General features: G+C 41.2%; 1 protein-coding gene across 8 annotated transcripts in view; it reads left to right on the top strand.

Moving 5' to 3' along the window:
- The window catches only part of SPTLC3 (serine palmitoyltransferase long chain base subunit 3), a 167,405-nt gene that overhangs the window by 137,726 nt on the left and 8,040 nt on the right, over positions 1–21,639 (top strand). For all 8 annotated transcript variants that reach the window (XM_087775387.1, XM_087775385.1, XM_087775384.1 and 5 more), the window contains 2 exons: positions 7,307–7,526; positions 9,682–9,808. In XM_087775387.1, coding sequence (XP_087631513.1) covers positions 7,307–7,526; positions 9,682–9,808 — 347 coding nt within the window. The remainder of the gene's footprint in view (positions 1–7,306; positions 7,527–9,681; positions 9,809–21,639) is intronic.

Here is a 21,639-nt window from a genome sequence, read left to right on the forward strand (position 1 = left end):
AGATCCTGTGCATTCTTCTGAATGTTGATTTAGCAAATCACAGTGGAGTAGAAGATGTCCTGTGAGAGCAAGACAGATCATCAGCTGGTGTATGTTGTCACAGATGTGATAAAATTTGTGGAGCTATAGTAGGTGAGGAGTTTTGCTAAGTAAGCTGTGTTTTCTAGAGTTGTTTGTTATGCACAGGCAGATCAAAAGACAACTATACAGAACTAATTAGGTTCTGCATGCCCAGTTCTTACCCAGCTGTTGGAATCTAAAAACTCAAGCTAAACATAGGCCAAGTGATATCAGCACCTTTCTAGTAATTAGTGCTGGATCTAATGGACTCACACTTTAACAGGAAAAACAATTAAAAAACTGACTTTCAAAGAATTATATAGTGGTATTTCATGTAGCCCCAGTCCCTGAAGGAATCTGAATGAGACAAGTGCCTTTGAGAATCCATCAGATAGTATCAGCATCAATAATACCACGTAATTATAGAGCATCCTAGTCAGATAGCTCCGGTTCAGTAGTGTGGTGCATCTTACACACAACCAGAAGGACAAACAATCACTAGAGTTGAGCAGCAGAGCAAAGGCACCAGCCAGGTTCACCATCCTGGGCTTCATCCTGGCAACCACTCAAGTCAGGAGAAGGTTACTGGGGAGGCAGCCATGGGGCTGGTGGATGGCATGGAGGGGGAGCCACTGGTGGGCAAGGAGCTGGAGCAAGGAAAGGTAGAGATCATGAAGAGGAGGGAAAGGCTGAAGAAGCAGGGATCTGGACAGTAAGAGGGTTTGTGGGGATCTAGGCAAGGCTACTGTGGCAATGATGGGAGAAGGGGGGAGTAGGAGAAGGATAGGTTTGGGAGTAGTGACACTTGCACCAGAGAGAAGGGAACCAGAACCACTCGTTCACAAGATGTGACATGGTTTATGAAAGCAACATTAAACTTTGTACATAGGGATCATATCATGTGTTGCTGACATGCAGCCAGTCTGGATGGGCAGTCGTTTATGCCATTTTATTGAAAACTGCTAGTGCAGTTGAGCTGATTAGCTTTTTTCATAAGGAATCTTTTACGATCTCATGTCATCACAACTTCATAGTTGTCAGGGCTTTCTTTTTACCTAACATTTTCCATCTGCAAAGAGAACAAATCAGTCCTTATCTAAACACCTGTCACTCAGAGCTGAAACAGGTCGGCAGCAGATCAGCTGATCCCAAGCAGGCTGAACATCTCCTTTCAACCAGAATAAACAGAGCATAACTGCAAATAAACATAGCTTGGCATTACTAAAAGAAAGCTCAGATTTAAGGACTTTGATCATGCAGAAATTAAGTGGACCACCAACATTTTACTGACAAATATTCCCATCGGTCACATGGCCTGCAGAAAATGCTACAGCTGCTGAGCTTTTTTCACTTTTAAATCCTTTACCCTGGATATTGGCGACTAGGGAGCAAGAAGGTAGACTGGTGACACAGAAGTATAGATCAGTCCGAGCAGTGGGACAAACCCACTGTCAGATATTTGCAACTATAACAACTATATTTCCAGATGCATATTTGATATAGAGTTTTCTTTTCATCTAGTTTTGCAGTTCATTTTCAAAGGAGATTTTGTTCTCAAAAGTTCGAAGAACCTTCTGTTGGAATGAAAAAAAAAAACAAAAACAACATGTTAAACCTCAGAGAACCTCACTACAAAGGAACCATAACATTCCTTCAGCCTAAACAATGGGCTAAATAATGTTAAGACCACTCATGCCCTGAGTTTCTATGCTTGTGAAAGGCATAAAGTAAAAGAAAAACAAAGCTCAGCTCTCTAATAGTCTCTCATTGGAAACTAGCCTTAGCAGTAGCTAGGTTGGTTGGTTAGTTGTTTTCATAGTCTTAAGCAGATCAGAAATTGAAGCTTGCGATTTGGTTGCAAAGCAAGTCTGCTCTGACTTGAGGGAGAATACCACCACACCCCACGGTGTTGTATCCTTGCCATCACTGCCAACCCAAGAGGCACGCAGCTGATCTGTCCTTACAGCACTGCTGGGAACAGACTGACAGGCCATGTAGTCTAATCCAGTAAGTAGCTAATAACATTTCATATGCAAAAGAAAAGCTGGAGAAAGACATATTAGAAATACTCTTACTTTTCTTGTGTGCATGTTCTTTCCTTCCTTGGCCCGTGATTTTTGAAAGAGACTAAAATTTTCCAACCCCATATTGCCTAATGTTAGTTTTCTTGAAGATTTGCCAGATGCCAAATTAACATTCATCTAGAGGGTTTAAGAGGAGGTAGAGTGTTGTTAATGTATTCTTCTTACAATTGTTAATACTGCTTTTTTTTTCCTTAAAGGAGTTAAGGTATGCTTGAGGGACGACCAATACAGAATTTAAATAACTTGGTTAAAGCCATTCTCCAAGTTAAGATATCTTGACTTGCAAGTTTGGCTTGGCAAATTTGTACAGAAATCCTTTTTCCAGAGATGCAAAAGAAACACTAAGCTTTCCTTCTTTAAAAAAATATTGTTATATGGGACACCATAGTCTTAGTATGAAGTTGATGGCATGGAAAAAAAATTGCCTTCTGTTTCCATTAGGAGTATGTTAAAGTGTTTACACTGTGCATAAGCCTGGACTTACCAGCTGGCAAAATCTGAAAAGGGTCATTGTTAGCCAACACTAGCATTTCTGGAAATCAGACTTGTGTTTGAAACCATAAGCCGCAGATTTTGCTTGGTTATAACTGAAGGCAGAATTGGCCTCGTGACTTGGGGAGCACTCAAGCTACATGTCAAATAAATAGCAATAAGTATATGTTTGTTTGCTTTTTAATGTCTCTATTATTTTAAAAAGAAAAAAAATCATCAGAAGTAAATGTAACTACTAGTGAAAGCTCGTTCTTAATTTGGACTAGCCTAGGAGCAAATATGTTCCATTTGCATTCCAAACTGAAAGAGACCATCTAGCCATCAATCTTCAGTACAAAAAGCATGAACAAGTTTTGGCAGTGTCCAGGGCACAAGTTAAACTGACTTGCTAAATCATATTTCTATTATTTAAATTCCAGCTAATGTTTTCCTTGGCTTCTACCATTTCCAGTTCAGGATTACACAGTTACTGTGTTCTTAGATGGTTTGTGGTAGGCTTCTGCTCTCTCACACACATATTTACCTACGAGTCAGATAGGCCAAGGCCCAGGGCAGGAGTTATGGGGCACCAGAAACTGATCAGAACAGGTTGTTTTTCATTTGTTTTTTCCCTGCTTTTAATTTAATTTGGGTATTTTCCCTTCCAGCTCAGAAAGTTGCTCTCTGATCAGTTAGATGTTGTCCAGGGCCTTTTCATGTGCATTCAAAGTTCCTTGGGATTCTATGCCAGTACCGTAGGAAATTTATCAGGGTTATTTTTTATTTCCTGAAATTAAGTGACTGGACTTCCAGAAAAGAATGGGGTAATGTTTAACCTCTTTGGCCAGGGACCAGCACTAAACATTTCTATCATTTCAGTGTATGGGGTTATATTTGAGGCCAGGGTTGGAAGGTTTCCTTAAAACTATTGCTCTGAACTACAAAACAGATTGTTGTACGAATGTGCAAGGTTTATGTAAGAAAACAATACCTAAAGTAAACATTCAAGTGGAATGCATATGTCTTGGGAGTAACAGGTCAGGAAAGGAGGGATTTTCCCAATTACAAACTAGCCTGAAAGGGGAACAGATAAAGTTTTCAAATGTTGAAAGGATATTGGTACTACAGGGCATGTTTAGAGACGTTGAGTGATGCAATTATGAAGAAGATAATAGGTCGAATATCAGTAAATTAATTTTACTAACAAAAAAAAATTGAAACTGTGGTACCATAGTAGGATGTAGAAAACTCTTTTCCTGAGAAGTTCCAAAATAAACTGGACAAAAACTTTCAATATCCAGTCAAGAGCAAGCCTGTGTTCCAAGTGAAGTGACCAGCACAAGCGCACACCTCCTGTCTCTCAAAGCACCTGGCTCCACAATTCATCAGCTGCATCAGGAAGAATCTCAGTGGTTTGGTAGCGATTGAATCAAGTGTCAAAACTCAGACATCCCAAAACTTTGGATTATCTCCTCACATCTGGAAGTAGATTCAAACTGAACGTGTACTGAAGCAAGCTTTTTGTGCCCGTCCGCCGAACAAGGGAGATGAGGGTCAGCTGCAATCTAGAAGCTTTACCCCCCTACCACGAAGCTAATAATTTTTGCTATAAGACAGGATGTAATACAACGTAATGAGAACGTCTGGCCTGGGCAGCGCCAGCTTATGTTCATCTGCATCCAGCTTTTTCAATGTGCCCTGTGTGCTTGAGCAGATCTGGAAACAGATCAATAGCTTTGTAAAAGGGACACAATCAGACTGAGACAGAATGATTACAGTTCACTTCTGGCTCCCTGGTTTAAACTCAGTCGACATCAATATTTACTGAAGGATTCAGTAAACTTTCCATTTGGGCTACCCAAGGGGTTATGTGAAGTGAGCTTTATCTTCGAGCAATTCTAAACAGAGCGGTGTTTATATCACAAACCATCTCTCAGGGTCAAAAGATAGACCAAGAACAGAGTAGGCAGCAAAACATCTCTCCCCTCTGCCATCAGGAGGGCTGAGCTCTGTTTGAATGGCAGCACAGAAAACGTACACGAAACCAGCAGTGCTTTATCTCCTCCATGGGCATTTCAAGGCCACGTTAGGATCTCTGTCAACTATTGTAACATTTATGTCAACCAGCGTCTTTCAAGAGCAGTAAATCAACACTGAAATTGAATACAAGTGCTTTGTTTTGCTAAGCAGCTTAGCGTTCAAAGAGAAATCTCCTACTCATACTAGTAAGAAAAGTTTTCATTAAATCCTCTTAATGGTTAAATCATGCAACAGCCCTGTACCAGCTCCGTGTATTCTGGGATTCAGCAACAACTTTGCTTCCATTCCACAAATATGTAGCAAATCAAGCTCTGTATTTTTAATTTACCATTTTTACTCTTGTCTTTTTGAAGATAAATGCTGTCTCTCCCATCTGAACCTCCATGAGCCACTAAGCCTAATGATGCCCATGTAAATGTGGAAAAAATACTATTGTCCTTCTCTGCCTAGCTGGTCTGCCCAAGTATTGCTGGAAGCCAGAGGGTGGGATACCTATTCGCTTCCCTCTGCAGAGGTGCTCCTTGGCACCACTCTCACTCTCTGACCATACAGCCAGCCAGCAGGCCGACCAGACGCAGCCGAAAGCTGCCATCCCCAACACGTACGATGCTGCATGCCCAAGCACACTCAGTGGCTCAGTCTAATTTTTAGCTGACTAATGCTTTGACTCTGGGCTACGTGAGGACTGCAGGCTCAGGCCTTGTGTTCATTAGGAAAAGAGCTGAGGTTTTTCAAGTTGCTTCTCCCCCAGCTGCCAAGTGCCATTGGGGAAAAGTGAGAAAGCCCAGCCTTCAGGAGCTTGCAGTACAAGCCCACCCTTCTTTGCTGCAAGAGAGTGGTGCTGATACACAGCCCCACAGCTGCCTGTTCTATCGCCGGGCAAGACAGAAGGGCAAGGTTTGCCAGCAGTCACCTGACAGCCAAAAATATGCCTCCAGGCGCACACACCCAGGCTCTCCAAACCTCCCAGTACGAACAGCGCAGGCAACCCTTGTCCATGGCTGCTCCCCCGTGCTGGTCTTTCAAACTAATGGAGAGTTGCCTATGGGCAGGTCTCCTTCAAAACTGGAGACCAAGCTGTTTCCAGGCTTACTCAGGAGACCAAAGGATGAAATTGTCAAAAATCTCCCAAGTGCTAAAAGCACATCCTGTCCTTTTGTGGTACCAAACTTCCAGCTGCATAGTGCAGCTAGAGTGGCAATAAAACCACCTGTGAAAGCCGCTGCTCCAGGATCTAAAAATTGCCAAGAAGCTCTGTTGATTGCACAGCTCTTTTGTACATGCTATTTGGGAAAAAATTCAACGTTTCTGCTTACCTGAAATTCTTGTAGCATTTGCAGTCAGATACACCGTAGCCATGGAGCACTGGTTTTCTGGGCATACAGCACACTCACCTTGTTTTTGATAGGAAGTATTTAGCATTTAAAGACCTGCTCACTAGAGCTAGCATAACAGAAGACGTTTAACTCATTACAAAATTAATACCGAGTGCATCAAAGCATATCCAAGCATAGCTGTAACCATCTCACAAAGGTTTTCAAGACATAATAATCTTCACAGCAGTCTTCACACTATCGATACTTCATCTTTATGGAATTAGAGTGCATTTTTTATTTGTCTCCCTGGGCTTTCATTTTGCTGTACAGCTCCTCTGTGCCTTCTCTAGGCATTAGAACAGGCTGCCCAGGGAAGTGGTTGAGTCTCCATCACTGGAGGTATTTAAAAGACGGGTAGACGTGGTGCTTGAGAACATGGTTTAGTGATGGACTTGGCAGCAATAGGTTAACAGTTGGACTCGATGATCTTAAGGGTCTTTTCCAACCTTCATGATTCTATAATTCTCTGATTCTATGATTCTAACTTACTGATGTGATTACCAACAATACAAAAGAATTATCATCTCTTCTTATTTCTACAAATCTCAGTACACCAGTAGTGCAAGTTCAGAATATTTCCTTTTCCTGCATGGCTGTAAGAAAGTAAAAAGAAAAAGAATGGAAACTTTTTTTCTTTTTAAGTACTAGGTATCAGGCTGCATTTCCTGAAAAGTACACATTGGGAGAAACAATTGGCAAGAGAGGATTTGAGCTCCCTTTTCTAATCCCTGATTCTGTCCACTCTGAAGACTGGGGCTGTTTTGAGTTATGGCACCGTCTGTGCATTTCAGGTGGCTCATCTCCTGTGTATCTTAGACCCAACTACTTTGCACCAGGGTAATTTGCTCGAGAGCTGTTACCCCCAAATATTACTGCAGTAGCTGACGATGAAGTAAGCAAGAACCAGACTGAATTACAGTGGTTCCTTATAATTCATTACAATATTTGTTTCATAGTGAATTGTAATGTGCTGCTTTGGGTGAGTATCTCCTCCTCACTTTATACCTTGCCTTCTCTTTCCTGGCTTGTTGAAAATTTGCAAGTGTTCCAAGACTTTTTGACAGGTTTTGATTGAATTCTAAAACTGTTTGACTGTTTTGTACTCACCTGCAGATGGGAAAGGGTTGCAATTTTTCTTTGAACTGTAAATACAAATTAAGCTTCCAGAAGATCTCTCATGGAATCAGGTAATTAATACCTGTAATTTCTGGCAGTATCTTACAGAGAAAGAGAGTATAGGATTTGTTGTTCATCCATGATTCTCTCCATCTGCAGCATGGAAGGGTCCATCGTGCGCCTGCCAGAAATAGTCTCCTTGAAGAAGAAATACAAAGCCTACCTCTACTTGGATGAAGCTCACAGCATCGGTGCGGTGGGTGCAACAGGCCGAGGAGTTGTGGAATACTTCGGTATGAGTCCTGATGATGTTGATGTATTAATGGGAACATTCACAAAGAGCTTTGGCGCAGCTGGAGGATACATAGCTGGCAAAAAGGTAAAAAGAAAACACAAACATTTTAACATTGGGGGGGGAGTACCTTCTTATTAGGTATGATATATTTCATTATCTTTTCGCATAGCTGCTTTGCAGGAGCACTATTATAAAGTTAATACCATTTTTGTCTGGATCCCAAATGCACATCGAGCAGTCAGACTTTCTTATTTTTGTCTCGTGTTCATATTATGTAATTTGCTTGGATTGGGTATTTCTGTGCCACGCTGATGATTGTTGTTTGTCTTGGAAACATTTAGACATGCTGTGGTTGGCTAAATATACTTCACTACATTAATTTGCATGCAGATTGCTCATTACTTTGTTTCACATTTGTAAACAGTGTGTGGAGCAATATTGAGAGATTAAAGCCGCAGTTTCATCCACTGATAATAAAATTCCTAAACAGTTGTGGATTGTCACAGCTGCATTTTTTAGGAGGATGTAGAAAGAGGGTTATTGAGGGCCTTTTGCAATAGTGACATCCGTGTCCTCAGTTGCTCTGCGTATGTTAACAAAACAACCTCTTTCCAACAACAGATGTCAACAAAAAGTAGAGCTGAGCTTGCTTTAATTGGGGGTGTAGAAGAAGAGAAAGCATAATCAGCACCATTGTGAAATGTCATCGGTTTTGTTGCTTGACAGAGATATCAAGTAGTTGCTGATTATTTACCCTTTTCGTACCCTGCTGAATGTGTTTCTTAAGTAGTTTGCTGAATGAGTAGGAAGCATGTTTAGACAACCCATATGGTTGTTGTCAGGATAACATTAATAAGGGTAGCACTTGAGTAGAATAAAAGGGCTATAAGAAAGTATAAAGTGTATATTTCTTACTGTCTTTTTTTGTTTCGCCCCTGGAGATCTTAAAACAGGCTACCATTATGCATCAAGAATCAGTTTTCTTTGTCTCCTTTGCTTCCTGAATTTGCATCTGAAGGTTTAACTCTTACCAAAGACAATGTGGCTAATATAGCTAGAAATTATAGGAAGCCTAGACCTGTGAAAAGCAGTGTAAAGTAATTCATCATCTAATCCTTGGAAGTTTTCTTAAATTAAAGTGGGTCGCTCTTTTCACGCCTGTATGTATCACTAAGCTTTGCCTCAAGCTTCCGAGCCCTGGTGGCAGCTGCTCACCCAACACACTTTGCACACTTACATTCATTTCTGCAGCCAAAAATTTATGGTGGCACTGTTTGTTCTGTATCAGCTAGAGCAGAGAAGCCTTCTCAGCTATTTGACCAAACCCTTAGGGTTACAATTGCAATATAGCAATGCATAACCTGTATAAGGTTAGGTAAATCTTTATCCTTAGCATTGGAGTTACCACATAGACTCACACAGCTTTTTTTGGCAATAATTTGTGTTACTCTCTTTGGGGTTTTATTTGGTAGTATTTTTAATCAAAGGCAGTTTTCAAGCAGGTCTCATCCCTTTCTCACTAACATGCATTCTGCTTTTAGTGTGGTAATTGTTACTCTGATATTTTGCCCTAGGAAATATAAGCTGTCATAACAATGATGGTCTTAATCAAGTGCTGAATTCCTACAGTGTCCCTGGATTCAGGAATGTTACGGGTGCTTTAGACATGCCTATAGTACATCAATGCTTTTTCTAGGAGCACAGGTTGTGCTCTTAGTTATACAAGGAAATGTTAAAGCAATTATACCAACTCTAACGTGACTGTCCTTGCCACACTGATGGAAAGTTTCAGTTGAAAGAAAATTATATGCTAATAGCCAAAGATAGATCCCACTAAGGTTGCTTTTCCTGGGTTAGATCTTGTGGCAGAGGAACTATACTGATGTCATGTAGGCTTTGCTTCATTCCCAGAGAGGAACTGAGCAGTATTTTAAGTGCAGCTGTTCATTGGTCTTTAAATGATTTTGGCTCCTTTATAATAAGTCTTAGCACAGAAGTAAACATTATTCCATTCCAGATTTTTGTTTCAGCTGTAATTGCCCCACTTATATGGTAAAGTACTTGCACCTGCCTGATGTTTCTTCAGGCCATGTATTAACAGTCACAGCCAAGAAAGCAAACCAATAACTGGTGAAACATCCTCTTACTTTTGCACGTTCTTGCTCCTGCAGTAGTTAAGAGGGAGATCTGCTGTTTGGCCAGCTCAAAGCTCATTCATGCTTTGTTTTGCTTGTGTAAGGACCTTGTGGACTTTTTACGAACTCATTCTCACAGTGCTGTGTACGCCACATCTATGTGTCCACCCGTTGCAGAGCAAATCATCAGGGCAATGAAATGTCTCATGGGACTAGACGGGACAACACAAGGTAAGCCACTGTCTTTAACTTCACTTATTTCAATTACTACCAGAGCACCTACTGTGTACAGGCACACGCAAAATGTCATCCAGCAGCAAAGTAGTATGGTAGTGCAATGACAAGGAAATAATTTTACTGTAAAATTAATATCCAAATAATCATATTTCTAAGTACTATCAACTCTATTTCTTTTTCCACACTCATCCACATGCAGCAGGGATGGAAATATTCCAGAATTCTGGCTCTATAGTTGCCAGCTCACTCTGCTTTGCAGCAACAAATAGGAGTACATGAATTGCCCTTTGAGTAGGTTGTCTGACTTTGTAGGAGGGGTTCATAAGGACATGCCTTCATTTATGGGCTAGATGCTGTCAGCTTAGCTTCTTTGTAAGTGTGAACCTTCAAAATGGCAAGCAGCTCAAGCATGGTGCAGAATTTCAAAACAGGTATTGTATGTTAAATCATAGTATGAGAAGATGATTATAATAATTCTACCTTACTCAGGCACTAATTATAGTGTCCTGAAGCTAGTTTTGAAGCACATTCTGTCCCAAAAGAATTGACTACTTGATGTCTTTATGAAAAATTAGGTTTCTTTATATTCCTCTCCCGAAGTTGCAGATGCAGCTACCGTTCAACCCTCTGTGTAACAGGCTTTCTATGCAGCAAGCAACAAAACAACTGTGTGACATATCCATCTGCTACTGTCTCAAAGCGATGCTGATATGTATTCAGTGTTCTAGAACTTAAATGCCAACTCAGAGAAAAGCTGGTGGGTTTTGAATTTGTATAGTTTTTGTCAGGAATGCCTGAGAATCATGTTATTGTGTAACATGCAGCTGAAGATACAGATTCTACTCTGAATTGCGATCTCTCTTATACTGGTCCAGCAGCACCGTGCTGTGCTGTTTTCTCTTACCTTGTGTAGGACTAACAGAGTAATTCTGTATTAGTCCTCCCTGAGAGATATGATCGGGGTAAGGTGGGAATGGAAAGGAAAAAGGGTATATGAGAGCAGGTAGGATACCGCTCTGCACTATTCTGTTGCAGTGCCCTAGAGGGCGGTTTCAAACCATGATAGACACGAGGCTATTAAGACATTTATCGCAGCCCTTCAATGAGGGCTGTGTACAAAAGGAGGGATAGAGAATCCACTCCCAGTGCCAAATTCTGCTGAGTGCAATAACAAAGCACAGCAAAACTCCAATGCAAGGTGTAGACAATGAGGAAATGATGCTTTTGTCATTTTGGCAGAGAAGTCAGAGCGTAACAACTGTTTCCAACTTGAAATTTGAAAGGTCAAGGTTGCGTATGCAGATGCCTACATCCTGTTCCATGTAAGAGACCGGCTCTGACGTGTGTCTTTGCCGTGGTTTAACCCCAGCCAGCAACTAAGCACCACACAGCTGCTCGCTCAGTCCCCCCACCCCAACGAGATGGGGGAGAGAATTGGAAGGGTGAAAGTCAGAAAACTCGTGGGTTGAGATAAGAACAGTTTAATAATTGAAGTAAAATGAACTAGAATAGTAGTAATAGTAATAATAATAATATAATAATATACAAAGCAAGTGATGAACTATATAATTGGCTCACCACCTGCCGACCAATGCCTAGCCTGTTCCCGAGCAGCGATCGCTGTCCCCCGGCCAACTCGCCCCAGTTTATATACTGAGCATGACGCCATAAGTTATGGAATAGCCCTTTGGCCAGACTGGGTCAGCTGTCCCGGCTGTGCCCCCTCCCAGCTTCTTGTGTACCAGGCCGAGCATGGGCAGCTGAAAAATCCTTGACTGGTGTAAGCACTACTTAGCAACAACTAAACCATCAGCGTGTTATCAACATTATTCTCATACTAAATCCAAAACACAGCACTACACCAGCTACTAGGAAGAAAAATCAACGCTATCCCAGCTGAAACCAGGACAGTTTCTTCGGGCGTGGGGACTGTGCCTGCAGCCGGTCCTGCCGCGCTGCTGCCGGCGCTAGCGGTGGGAAATGCTTGCCGTCAGAGGGCGGCCTTACACCGAGCCTTCCCAGGAGTTACACGCTTAAGGCTCTCGCAGATGCCGCGTGTAAAATATTAAACATGCAGAGCATTTCCGAACCTTCAAAGCCTCTTAAAAATGATCTTCAGCTAGCGTGATTCTGCACGCAGTTCAGTGCAGGCTAACAGGGGAACTTGGTTCAAGACAGAGTCTTTTAAGATGTGCGTGTCTGACTGTCTTAGGGCTAAGAGTTTGCAGCGTTTTCTCTTCCCGAAGCAGTACTGTTTAATGACACAATGTTTGTATTTCTGCACAAAGTAAGTGCTTATTAAGTCTTCTGCAAATCCTTTATGAAATAAATTAGTGTTCTGTCAGTTTTTTTAAATTTGATTTGTCTTGTAATATGAAATGCAAATGAATAGAAAAACAAATTAATAAATCATATATCACAACTTAGAGTATTGCACAAAGGCTAGCAAACTGGCTATGATGTGTAAAAATGTTTCTCGTCCTTCTGAGCCAGACTCATTATTTTATTCTATTGGTTTTTCTTTCATGTGGGCCTCCCTTCATTAGGCTGTCTTGTGACTACAAAAAAAAAAAAAAAAAAGAAAGAAAAAAACCCAAAACACAGGAAAAAATGTTATGCTGGACCACACTACAATGCTGCTTTGGCATCAGAGAGAGAAAGGTGGTGGCTTAGAAAGGAGATGAGAACAGAAGGGAGAAAGTATTATCTTTTCTTAGATATTGTTGTTTCCATGGACGACAGTGGCCTTGGCTGAGTTCTTTTGGTCTGCTGTCATAGAAAATGATGAATCCTGCGTGTGAGCCATCCTTGTGAGAGCATGAGCCGAGGCACCTGGCAGAGAAGTTGCAAGTGAACCAGAGTTGCCACAGGGTGATATGGACCCTTTGGTCTCTGGAAGCCTGTTGAATCGATAAAAGGACTTTATTTTGCAATTTATTTGAAATGGCATTCCCTTCCCACAGGATGATTTGAGGAATCCTTTCCAAGGAGATACACACTGGTGGCTTGTCCTCCGGAGGGCATTTCTGTAGGGGAGAGAGCCTTGCAAGAAATAGTGACAATGTTTTGGTAAAGAATGAAATTAGAGTTTGCTAAAAAGTTCCACATTAACTAAAGGGTGCTTCTTGAAAAGAGTATGAAATAATGGGATGACAAATGTGTTAACCCAGCTTGTTCTTACATCCAAACTTCATGACTGACTGCTCAGTAGATTAATAGAAAACTAAGAGAAGGAAGACTGATTTTTATCATTTAAATTGCTGCTCTGAAAACTCTTTATTCTATATTTTTTAGTACTTCACACAGTCGTCTTTTATATTTTCCCAGATAGTGTGCTTTTACATTCTCTTCAATTTCTTGCTAGTTATTTTCCACTGATTTGTTAAGCAGCTGATGTAAAAAAGAGTAGCGTAGGTGGAATTATATAGTGGGTAATGCCAGAGGCCAGAAATGCAGCGATGCTGCTTGTGTTTATCCTGGTGTGTATCCAAATGATTGATCTCCCATATTTTCTTCCTTTATTATCAATTAGTAAGAATATGGTTGTTTGGAAAAGGAATCAGGGTGTGCATTTCCAGGACAGGATCAGTACACTGGATGCATGACTGCAGGATATGAATAGATGTGTATGGGCACAGGGGGCACAGCCTAATTACAAGGAAGTAACAGGTTAGCACTTTAAAAATAATTCTATGAAACCTAAACCGCTTAGCTGGAAATTATTGACAGCAGGTGTCTCTTTCAGGCTACAGTTTTTTCATATCAACAAAAAAGAATCAGTCCTTCCTCAGAAGAAGGCTAGATACATGTATGGGTGTTTGATGATCTAGGAAAAAAAAAACAGAGGGATTTTTAAAGAAAACCTTTTTCCTCTGAAGATCTTCAGTTTCTCCAGGCTTTGGGATGAAGATTTGGCTTGTGATAGACAAGTTTATAATTTTTGCCATGTCTATGAAATACCAGCTGAGTCTTGTGATGTTACAAATCTGTAAAAACTCTCTACTTGAAATGGACATTGACAAATCTTAAGATCCCACTGAGTGAAGGAGCATCTTCCAGCTGGGGGGCCTGAACAGAGCATCCCCCACCTGGAGCCTGGGCAGAGGACGGGGGCCCCAAGCACCTATGTCCATCTGGCACTGTCAGGCACTTAGGGAGGTGAGCCAGGAAGATTAAAGAGAGAAGAGACTCTGACAAGCAAAGGAGACACAACAGTGAACAGATAACAAATGGGTGATAAGGATGGAAACTAGGACCAAAATGAAATGCTGAGAAGACGGGCTGGAAAGGCTGTGAACAAGAAGGGCCTGATGTGGGGAACGAGAGGAAGAGGGACAAATGTGTCTGCAAGAAACTACAGTAAACACACAACCCTCCAAACCAATGCTGGTACCTCAGACACTCCTTGTTCTTCTCTGGTCAGCAAACTGCTGTGGAAGTGTGCTAGCAAGATGTGTGCTTACCTTTCTTTGCAGCAGGAGACTCCAATTTGGATCGGGAAGTTCTCATTTTAAAAGCCTTGCACTGACATAAGTAAAATGATATAGAAAAGACACAGTATCTCCCACAGAAACCATCTATAAATGTGTGGGTATGTCCCATATCAATATTTGTAGTAGTTGTGAGACATTAATGTCATGGTAATGTGACTGGGAGGATACTGCAGAGCCCACAGCCAGCTATTACAGTTTCCTTGTTTTGCCATGTTTTCTGCTGTGACTTGAGAAAATGAAGCACAAGAAATGCTCAGTTAGGAGAAGACAGTAGTTCCGTCAAAACTGATATGCATTGTTATTCCTGCGTGGAGGAGAAGGGTAGGTTGGGGTCACTAGGACCAAGTCCGTTGTTTCTTGAGTGACTTGTATCAGAAGAGTCAGAGAATGACAACAAAAATTGCAAATGTATTTCCATTTCCATGTAAAATTATTTCTTTAGTAGAGTACAAGTCCTGGCGTTTTTCAATGCCATGTTTTACAGGACTCTCTGAAAATTGACGGCTTGTAGAACAAGACTCGTTTATTCTTGGTAACATAATGTCATAGATACTATCATAGTTCCTATAATAGAGTTGTTCAAAAACGTATGAACTTCTGGCAGCTGTATTTCCTTTAGTAATGTCGTAAGGCAGCAAGTTCCACAGTTCAGTTCATATAGTCTATAAAAAAAAAAATCATTTTATCCCTCTTAAGCCTTTGTGGCCTTTTCATCTCAAATGTGTCTCTCCTCATTTATTAGGAGATATGGGAAGCAGAAGTTCCCATGGCATTTACTCTTTATAATTCATAATATATTCTTTATATGTTCTCCTCGTGGCTTCTCGTTACACCACTGGAGATACCTCAGGAAACTCAGCAGCTGCCTTAGTGGTTTTATCCCCATGATGAGACTGTAGTTGACTCAGAGTGTTTGGACCCTGAGCAAATTTTCAAGTACACTTACTTGCATGCAACACAGCCCCTGCAGCTGTGACCTCGGACCTTTTTTTTTTTTTCCCTTTCTGCCTGAGAATACCAAAAGCATATTTTTACCCTTAAATGTGATAAGTAAAAAATAGAACCACTAGGCAGACAGAGTTAAGACTGCTAGAAAACCTAAAGCAATTTTCTTCATGACTAATAATAAATTATAGTGGTGTAGAAAGCAAATTGCAGTATTTGCAAAGGCATCAGTTCTCTGTTTAATGCATGGCAAACAATAATTCACCAACAGCAATAGACATTTTTCATATGTTTTTATGGGATGCTGAAAAATTTAAAACCCTATCCTCAGGAATCTACTGTCCTTGTTATGTTAAGAAATAATTCCTGAGGTTGTTTAGATAGAAAGTGTTTAAATTAATCTAAAAAATGTTAATTTACTTTGCCATTTGTGCTGATTGGTCTATCTTTTGCAACTACTAGTTTTCATTTTTGTTTTTAGCAGACTTTGAGTTATTGCATTTGAGCTCATTCAGATTGCGAGAAGCTGCAGAACGCTGCTTTCTGTTTTGGCTTGGCATTAAAAAGATCTGTTTTTAAAAGGTTCCTTTTTAAAACATTTCCGTCTGCCTTAGATTTTTGTATAACTGGAGGACCAGCTTCTTCAAATGCTCAGTTTCCAACATTTTCCACTGCTATCTGTGCTCAGCAATCTTTTGAAAACATTAGCTTTGCCTGTCAGGGTCCTCTGCAAATTCAGAAACCTTAGCTTCACATCACTACAACCTGGCATAAACCAGCACTGGTGCCAGGAAGGGCAGTCTTGCCCTCCTTTTTGCCTTCCACCCCCTGCCTATTCCCTTATTCGTGCCCCTTATCCTCACGCCAGCATTAGTGTTCGTGCAGCCATGCAATGAACTGAATCAGAGAACTGATCTAGCTGAAAAATAACCAACCCTCCCACAAATGGTTAGCCTACAGCCAAACCGGTTCCCTGAGCCAATCTACCATGTGGCTACATGAATCCCAGTGCCAGGACTTGAGCAGCTGGAGCCGAGAGGAACGATCCCTTTTGCAGCAAAATAAATCTGTGCCAGACTGAACTGATCATGAAACTATAGCTGTAAGCTTTAATACTGCAAGCTACTTAGCGATGGACCCCTCGAACCTGCTTGAAACAGCTTACAGAATTAGTCATACTGAAGTACAGCTTTTTAATGTTCCCTCTCAAATTCTCATTTTGCTGCTTTGCTCTGAGATGATTGCTTCTCTCGGGTCCTCATCAAGCAGAATGCTTGAACCCTGGCTTAATTTTAAGTTACTAGTCCCAGTAAGTATGTGCTTACATTTAAAGCGCTTAAGCGAATTTATTCCCTGTTTGCACAGCATTGGCTCCATGACTAGAGCCCCCAGTCACTATGACGGTGAAGATGCGCATGTTGATAATATGCTGTCACAATTATTATTTGTCTGAGCTGAACACCACAGATGTTCTCCCAGCAGTGGATGATGAAACAGAGCTAAATTCTGCCATCTTTACTCAAAATGTGTGAGATGCGCTGTTCCAGTGGAGCCACCTGCCACACGGTCCACCTCCTGAAGGAAGCCAAACATATCCATGGAGGGCCAGTTGACCTGAACAAGCAGGGGCTTTGGAGTAATAGCGCTTGCAGTGATTTGCAAGAGCTCTGAGGATTGACCAAATTCTACCTCATATGAAGTCACTTTTTCCATGTTCAAAGTTAAACCAGTGCTGTAATCCTCTAGCAGACCCTACCCATGGATAGGTGTCCCCTGTATTCACAAATAAGTATTAACTGCAGGCAGAGGAGGGATGTGATCAGACTTGGATGTGACTCCTAGCCTGTCCCCCAGCAAAGCAAGCTACGCTTTCCCCAGGGATAGCAACATGCAGCTCCATGACACAGTCACCTTTAAAGGGTGTCTTTGCTGCCGGGATAGAGCGTGAGGATCCCTCCTCCGTTCCAGATGCTGCTTGCTGCTGCCCAAGGAATCCAGTGCTGTTATCAGCCTGAGGAGCACAAAGGAGAGAAGTGCTTTTCCTAACGGCATTTAGATCACTGGCATTTCAGAAACACCTAATGTGATACAGATGGAGCGCGTTGTGCACTGGCTGGCTTTCAGCAGGGGGACTGATGTGCTTTGTGATTAATCACCTGTGCTGGGAGTAAATAAGGCTCAGCCAAGGCTGGCTGCTCTGTCCCGGCTTTTGTGCGGGACACTGAACGCTTACATTATATATCTGAATATAGATAAGGCGCTGGGTAGGCATAGCTGACTCATTCGAGAAATAAGGTAAAAATGTCAGAACTTGTACAATTTCTCTCCTTTCTGCTTCAGCTGAAATTGCCACTTTTTCTGCCCTTAATCTGCTCTGGAAAGTGTTTTGCAGCAGTTCACAGTTAAAATTGGACTGACTAAATAAGTCCTTAAGGGCTTATTTAGCAGCTGAATTAAGTTGAAATTACTAGGTTTCTCGCTGGCATTAGGTTGTAGAAGAAAATGTCTTCACTTCTCCCCAATTCATAGCAAAGTTAGTTTTTGATAAAGATTTTTTATCTGAGAACATATTTCCTTTAGGCACCCCGGTTTTATAGCATTCTATTTGTGATTTAATGCACATGGAGGTACATGTGTGTTACTCTTATAATGGAACCAGAGGAAAAAAAGAAAATCTGTCCATCTGCAACAGTTTAGTGGGGAAGAGCTATTGTTTTCCAAATTTTTTTTCAGCCTATGAAAGTTCGCTTTTTACTATCTAGTTGTTAGTAGAGGAGAGCAGGGAGTAGAGTTCTCCATCCAAGGAACACAGATTGAAGAGACACACTGACACCGGTATGTAAAAGTTTGATTGTGCAACTAATTATCTAGAAAGATCCTATGAAACAACAGCTGGAGAAGATTAAAGCAGGTGGATTTGTGTCTTGAAGAGTCCACCGCATGCCAAAAAAAAAGTACAGCGTGGGATTATCTTTCCTGGAATGGGTTCAGGAAAAATAGCTCTCCTTCAATTAAAATACACCTGAGATCTTGATATGAAAGGCTACAGGTTGCTTATTCCTGTTTTCAATATACTGAGTCAGAATTTCCAAGGGTAGAAGCCTACAGGAAGAGTTCAAAGGTAGAATGTTTGTGCAGGAATTGAACACAGCCAGCTTCCCTGCTTATTAAAATCTTGCAGGAGTGAAAAGCAGACAACTCTGGAAGAGGAAAACAAACTTTTGTTTCAGAGAGCTGATAGTTTTACTACCTCTTTTGGTGCCAGGGTAAGGTCCTCAGCTGGCATAAATAGGAAAGCTCTACTGAAGTGTGTGGAGCTGTGCCAGGTAACACCTGCCTGAGCCCAGGCCCTCAGACATGTAGTCAGGATGCCCTCCTGCTGTCAAACTCCAGAGCAGCTCCTCACTGAAAGCAGGTCTGAAGCCATAGCCTGGCACGTGACAAAGCATCTACCAAGTCTGTTACTCCAAGTGGCTCTCTTAAAAAGGTTGTTGCTTCAAAGAAATTATGAGCAAGCCACTATCTTTTATCATTTCTCTCTCTCTTGCCTTCTCTTTGTATTTTTCCTTAAACTAAACCATATTAATTTTGAGCTATAAAGCCTTCTAAAAGCCTACAGAGATTAATGAGCTAAAACTGGCAATATGCAATAATGTGTGTCAAATAAAAATATAATCAGCATTTTTCCCAGAATTGCCAACATCTTAGAACTTTGCAGTAAAACAAATATTTTTAAAACGGTGCAAGAAATGTAAACTCTAAATTTGCCAGCAGTAGGTGGATTGCAGATGCAGTAAATCTGTTTTTGTTGTACTATCCAGGTAATTAATACTGTATTTCAAAAAATCCCAGTAAGCTGGCTCTGTATCACTCTCTGTTCCAAGCAGCGTGAAGATAACTTGTGAAATTTAAGAATCCTTTATCATTCAGTTTTCTCTCTTTCTCGCCCTTCTTAATTCAGCTCATAAAAAGAAGTAGAGCTCTTAATAATGTCATGCTCAACCTCAGCTGAAAACTCTGGAGCATTAGTGGGCCTAGTTTTAATTAGCTAAGGGTCAGTTTTCCCTGTCCAGGCTGCTGTCTCTGAACATATGCTGTGTCGTGGTTCACATGTTTTATGGAATATAAATATCTGGATGTCCTGCATGCTGTGCTATAAGCTATTTGCATGGACTGTAAATCCTCAAGAATTTTTCAAACTAAGAATTCCTGAACAAATATATTTACTGTCTAAGGACCTGATCCTCTAATTAGTGCCGTACAGGTAAATTCTTACACTCAAATAGATGTCGCTATATCGTTTTAGCTCAAGGGTCCGACTCTGCAGATTTTCACTCAATAAATAATAAAGGATGCAAGATCACAGCCTCAAGAATCAAAGAAAATAGTTTTTAAATGCGATGTCTTTGGTTAAACATCCTACAGTGAATTTGGACTAAGATCTGATTCTAAACTGAATTCATCACTCTTACACTGATTTAATCTGCACTGTGGGGGGAAAATTGGGCCAATGAGACCAAAATAAATATTTTGCTCAGATCTGCCTCCTTATCTGACGTTGGAGGGTCCCATAAAGGAACGAAAGAGAGTGTTGAAATACAATTACAAACATTAAGGTTTTTATTGCTCTTATCGGGACAGCATATAAGATGGCTGTGTGTATGATGTGTGTATGTGGTCTTTGACCACAAAACTTAACATGAGAAAGGAAAGTGTTGACACTTGGTAAAGAAATAGGTTCCTCCCAGCCACCCACCCACAAATACAGTGTGTGTAGCAATTGTCTCCTAACGTGCTTTTTTTCCCTCCAGATATATGTGAGTGCTCTGATCTTTTATTTGGCTCTTTAATGCATCCCTGCAAATGAAATTACTATTCTGGGATGTTGCTAAAACATTAAAGTGGTTCCTTTGCCTCAGCACTGGCTGGCTTGAAATGCGTTCCACAGGGAGTTCCGAAAGGGAATCCATCCCATCACAAACTGGTCGAGGATATAGATTTAGCAAGGGAAGACTGGAAAAGAAAGAGGCATTTGACTTTTGAGGGGTTGCCTGAAACTCCTCTTTCAGCTCTAATGTTTCCCTTGCTGGATTCCCCCTCTTGCTTTGGAGTCTAAATTTCCGGTACCTAAAATAAGGAGAGGCAAACTGATCAACTCTGGGCCATGCGCATATGGTTTGATAAATACTGAACGGCCTGGAATCTTGCATGGCTGACACTCTGTTTCCAGCTTTGTGGTAAACAGCTGAATAGAAAGGAGAAGGCAGCAAGCCTTAAACTGCAGTCGCCAAGAACATCTGCATTTATGAAAACTTTCCCTAATTGAAAATCTAGTAGTTTCAAATGCTGTAGACTGAGAGTTTGGAAACTAGCTCAGAGCCTGCTAAGATAGCAAGAAGCAGCAGTGGTTTTGAGCCCCGAGTTCAGGTTACTCCCCCACCCTCCTCCTTGTAATTTAGGCATTCAGGAGGTGCTAATAACATCTTTACAAATTCTAACAAGGGAAAAAGTCTCTCTTTAGACTTCAGACACATTATTCTGCGGTTCTTCTCTAACTCCCTTTCCTTGCCATCTCCCCTGCCCCCATTTCTCCTCCTCCTCAATATTTCCTCCTGGTTGTTTGAGATCTACTACACCAAAAATATTTTTGGAAATACCACAGACTATTGTTTTTATTAGTGACTGGAAAGCTTTGTAGTAGGATGCTTTTGTGTTTCATTTGTTTTCCTTGCTCTGGCACAGCTGTTTTTGTTTTAGCAGCATTAGAGAGATGGTTAAACTATTTGTGGCCTTTTCTAATGCAGCAGATCTCTTCCACTGAATGCTTTAAACTGAATGACTGCAACTGTAACTAACAGGTTGTCTGCGTGGGCAGTTTTGTGCATAAAGTTACAAATGCACTGGTTTTATGAGATCTTTTAATTTGTTCAGCAAAACACTGATCACTGTGAAGCAAGTCCCAGTTTCCTTATAAATTTCCCAGCCAGAACATTGACAGAACCTTGACTCAGAAGATACAGAACAGATGAAGCAGTAGATCTTGTTCAAACTTACGCACGCTCAGAAATGATTAATGGAAAAGAGGTTTAGGTAGGTGTGGTGATCCCCACCTTAGACAAGAGGGAATAGGAAGAAAAGCCACAGCAGGTGGTGGGGCAGAACGTGGTCTGAAGACAAATCTGCCGAAGGTGGTATGTAGCAGCTACAAATGCCTAACAGGCCACTGTGGGTACAAGGAGGAAGATGGGAAATTAGGAAACAAGCATCTAGTCAGAGAAGGGTGACAGCAAAAAGTAGTAAATGAAGAATGAAGTGAACAAAAAGTAAAGTAAAATGAAAAAGCAAATGGAGAGTGAAAACGTAATACATCTGTGCAAAGGCACCTCA

This window comes from Nipponia nippon, unplaced genomic scaffold (assembly GCF_047370975.1).
Source record: "Nipponia nippon isolate SJK-2023a ecotype South Korea unplaced genomic scaffold, ASM4737097v1 scaffold_4, whole genome shotgun sequence".
NCBI classification, from domain to species: domain Eukaryota; kingdom Metazoa; phylum Chordata; class Aves; order Pelecaniformes; family Threskiornithidae; genus Nipponia; species Nipponia nippon.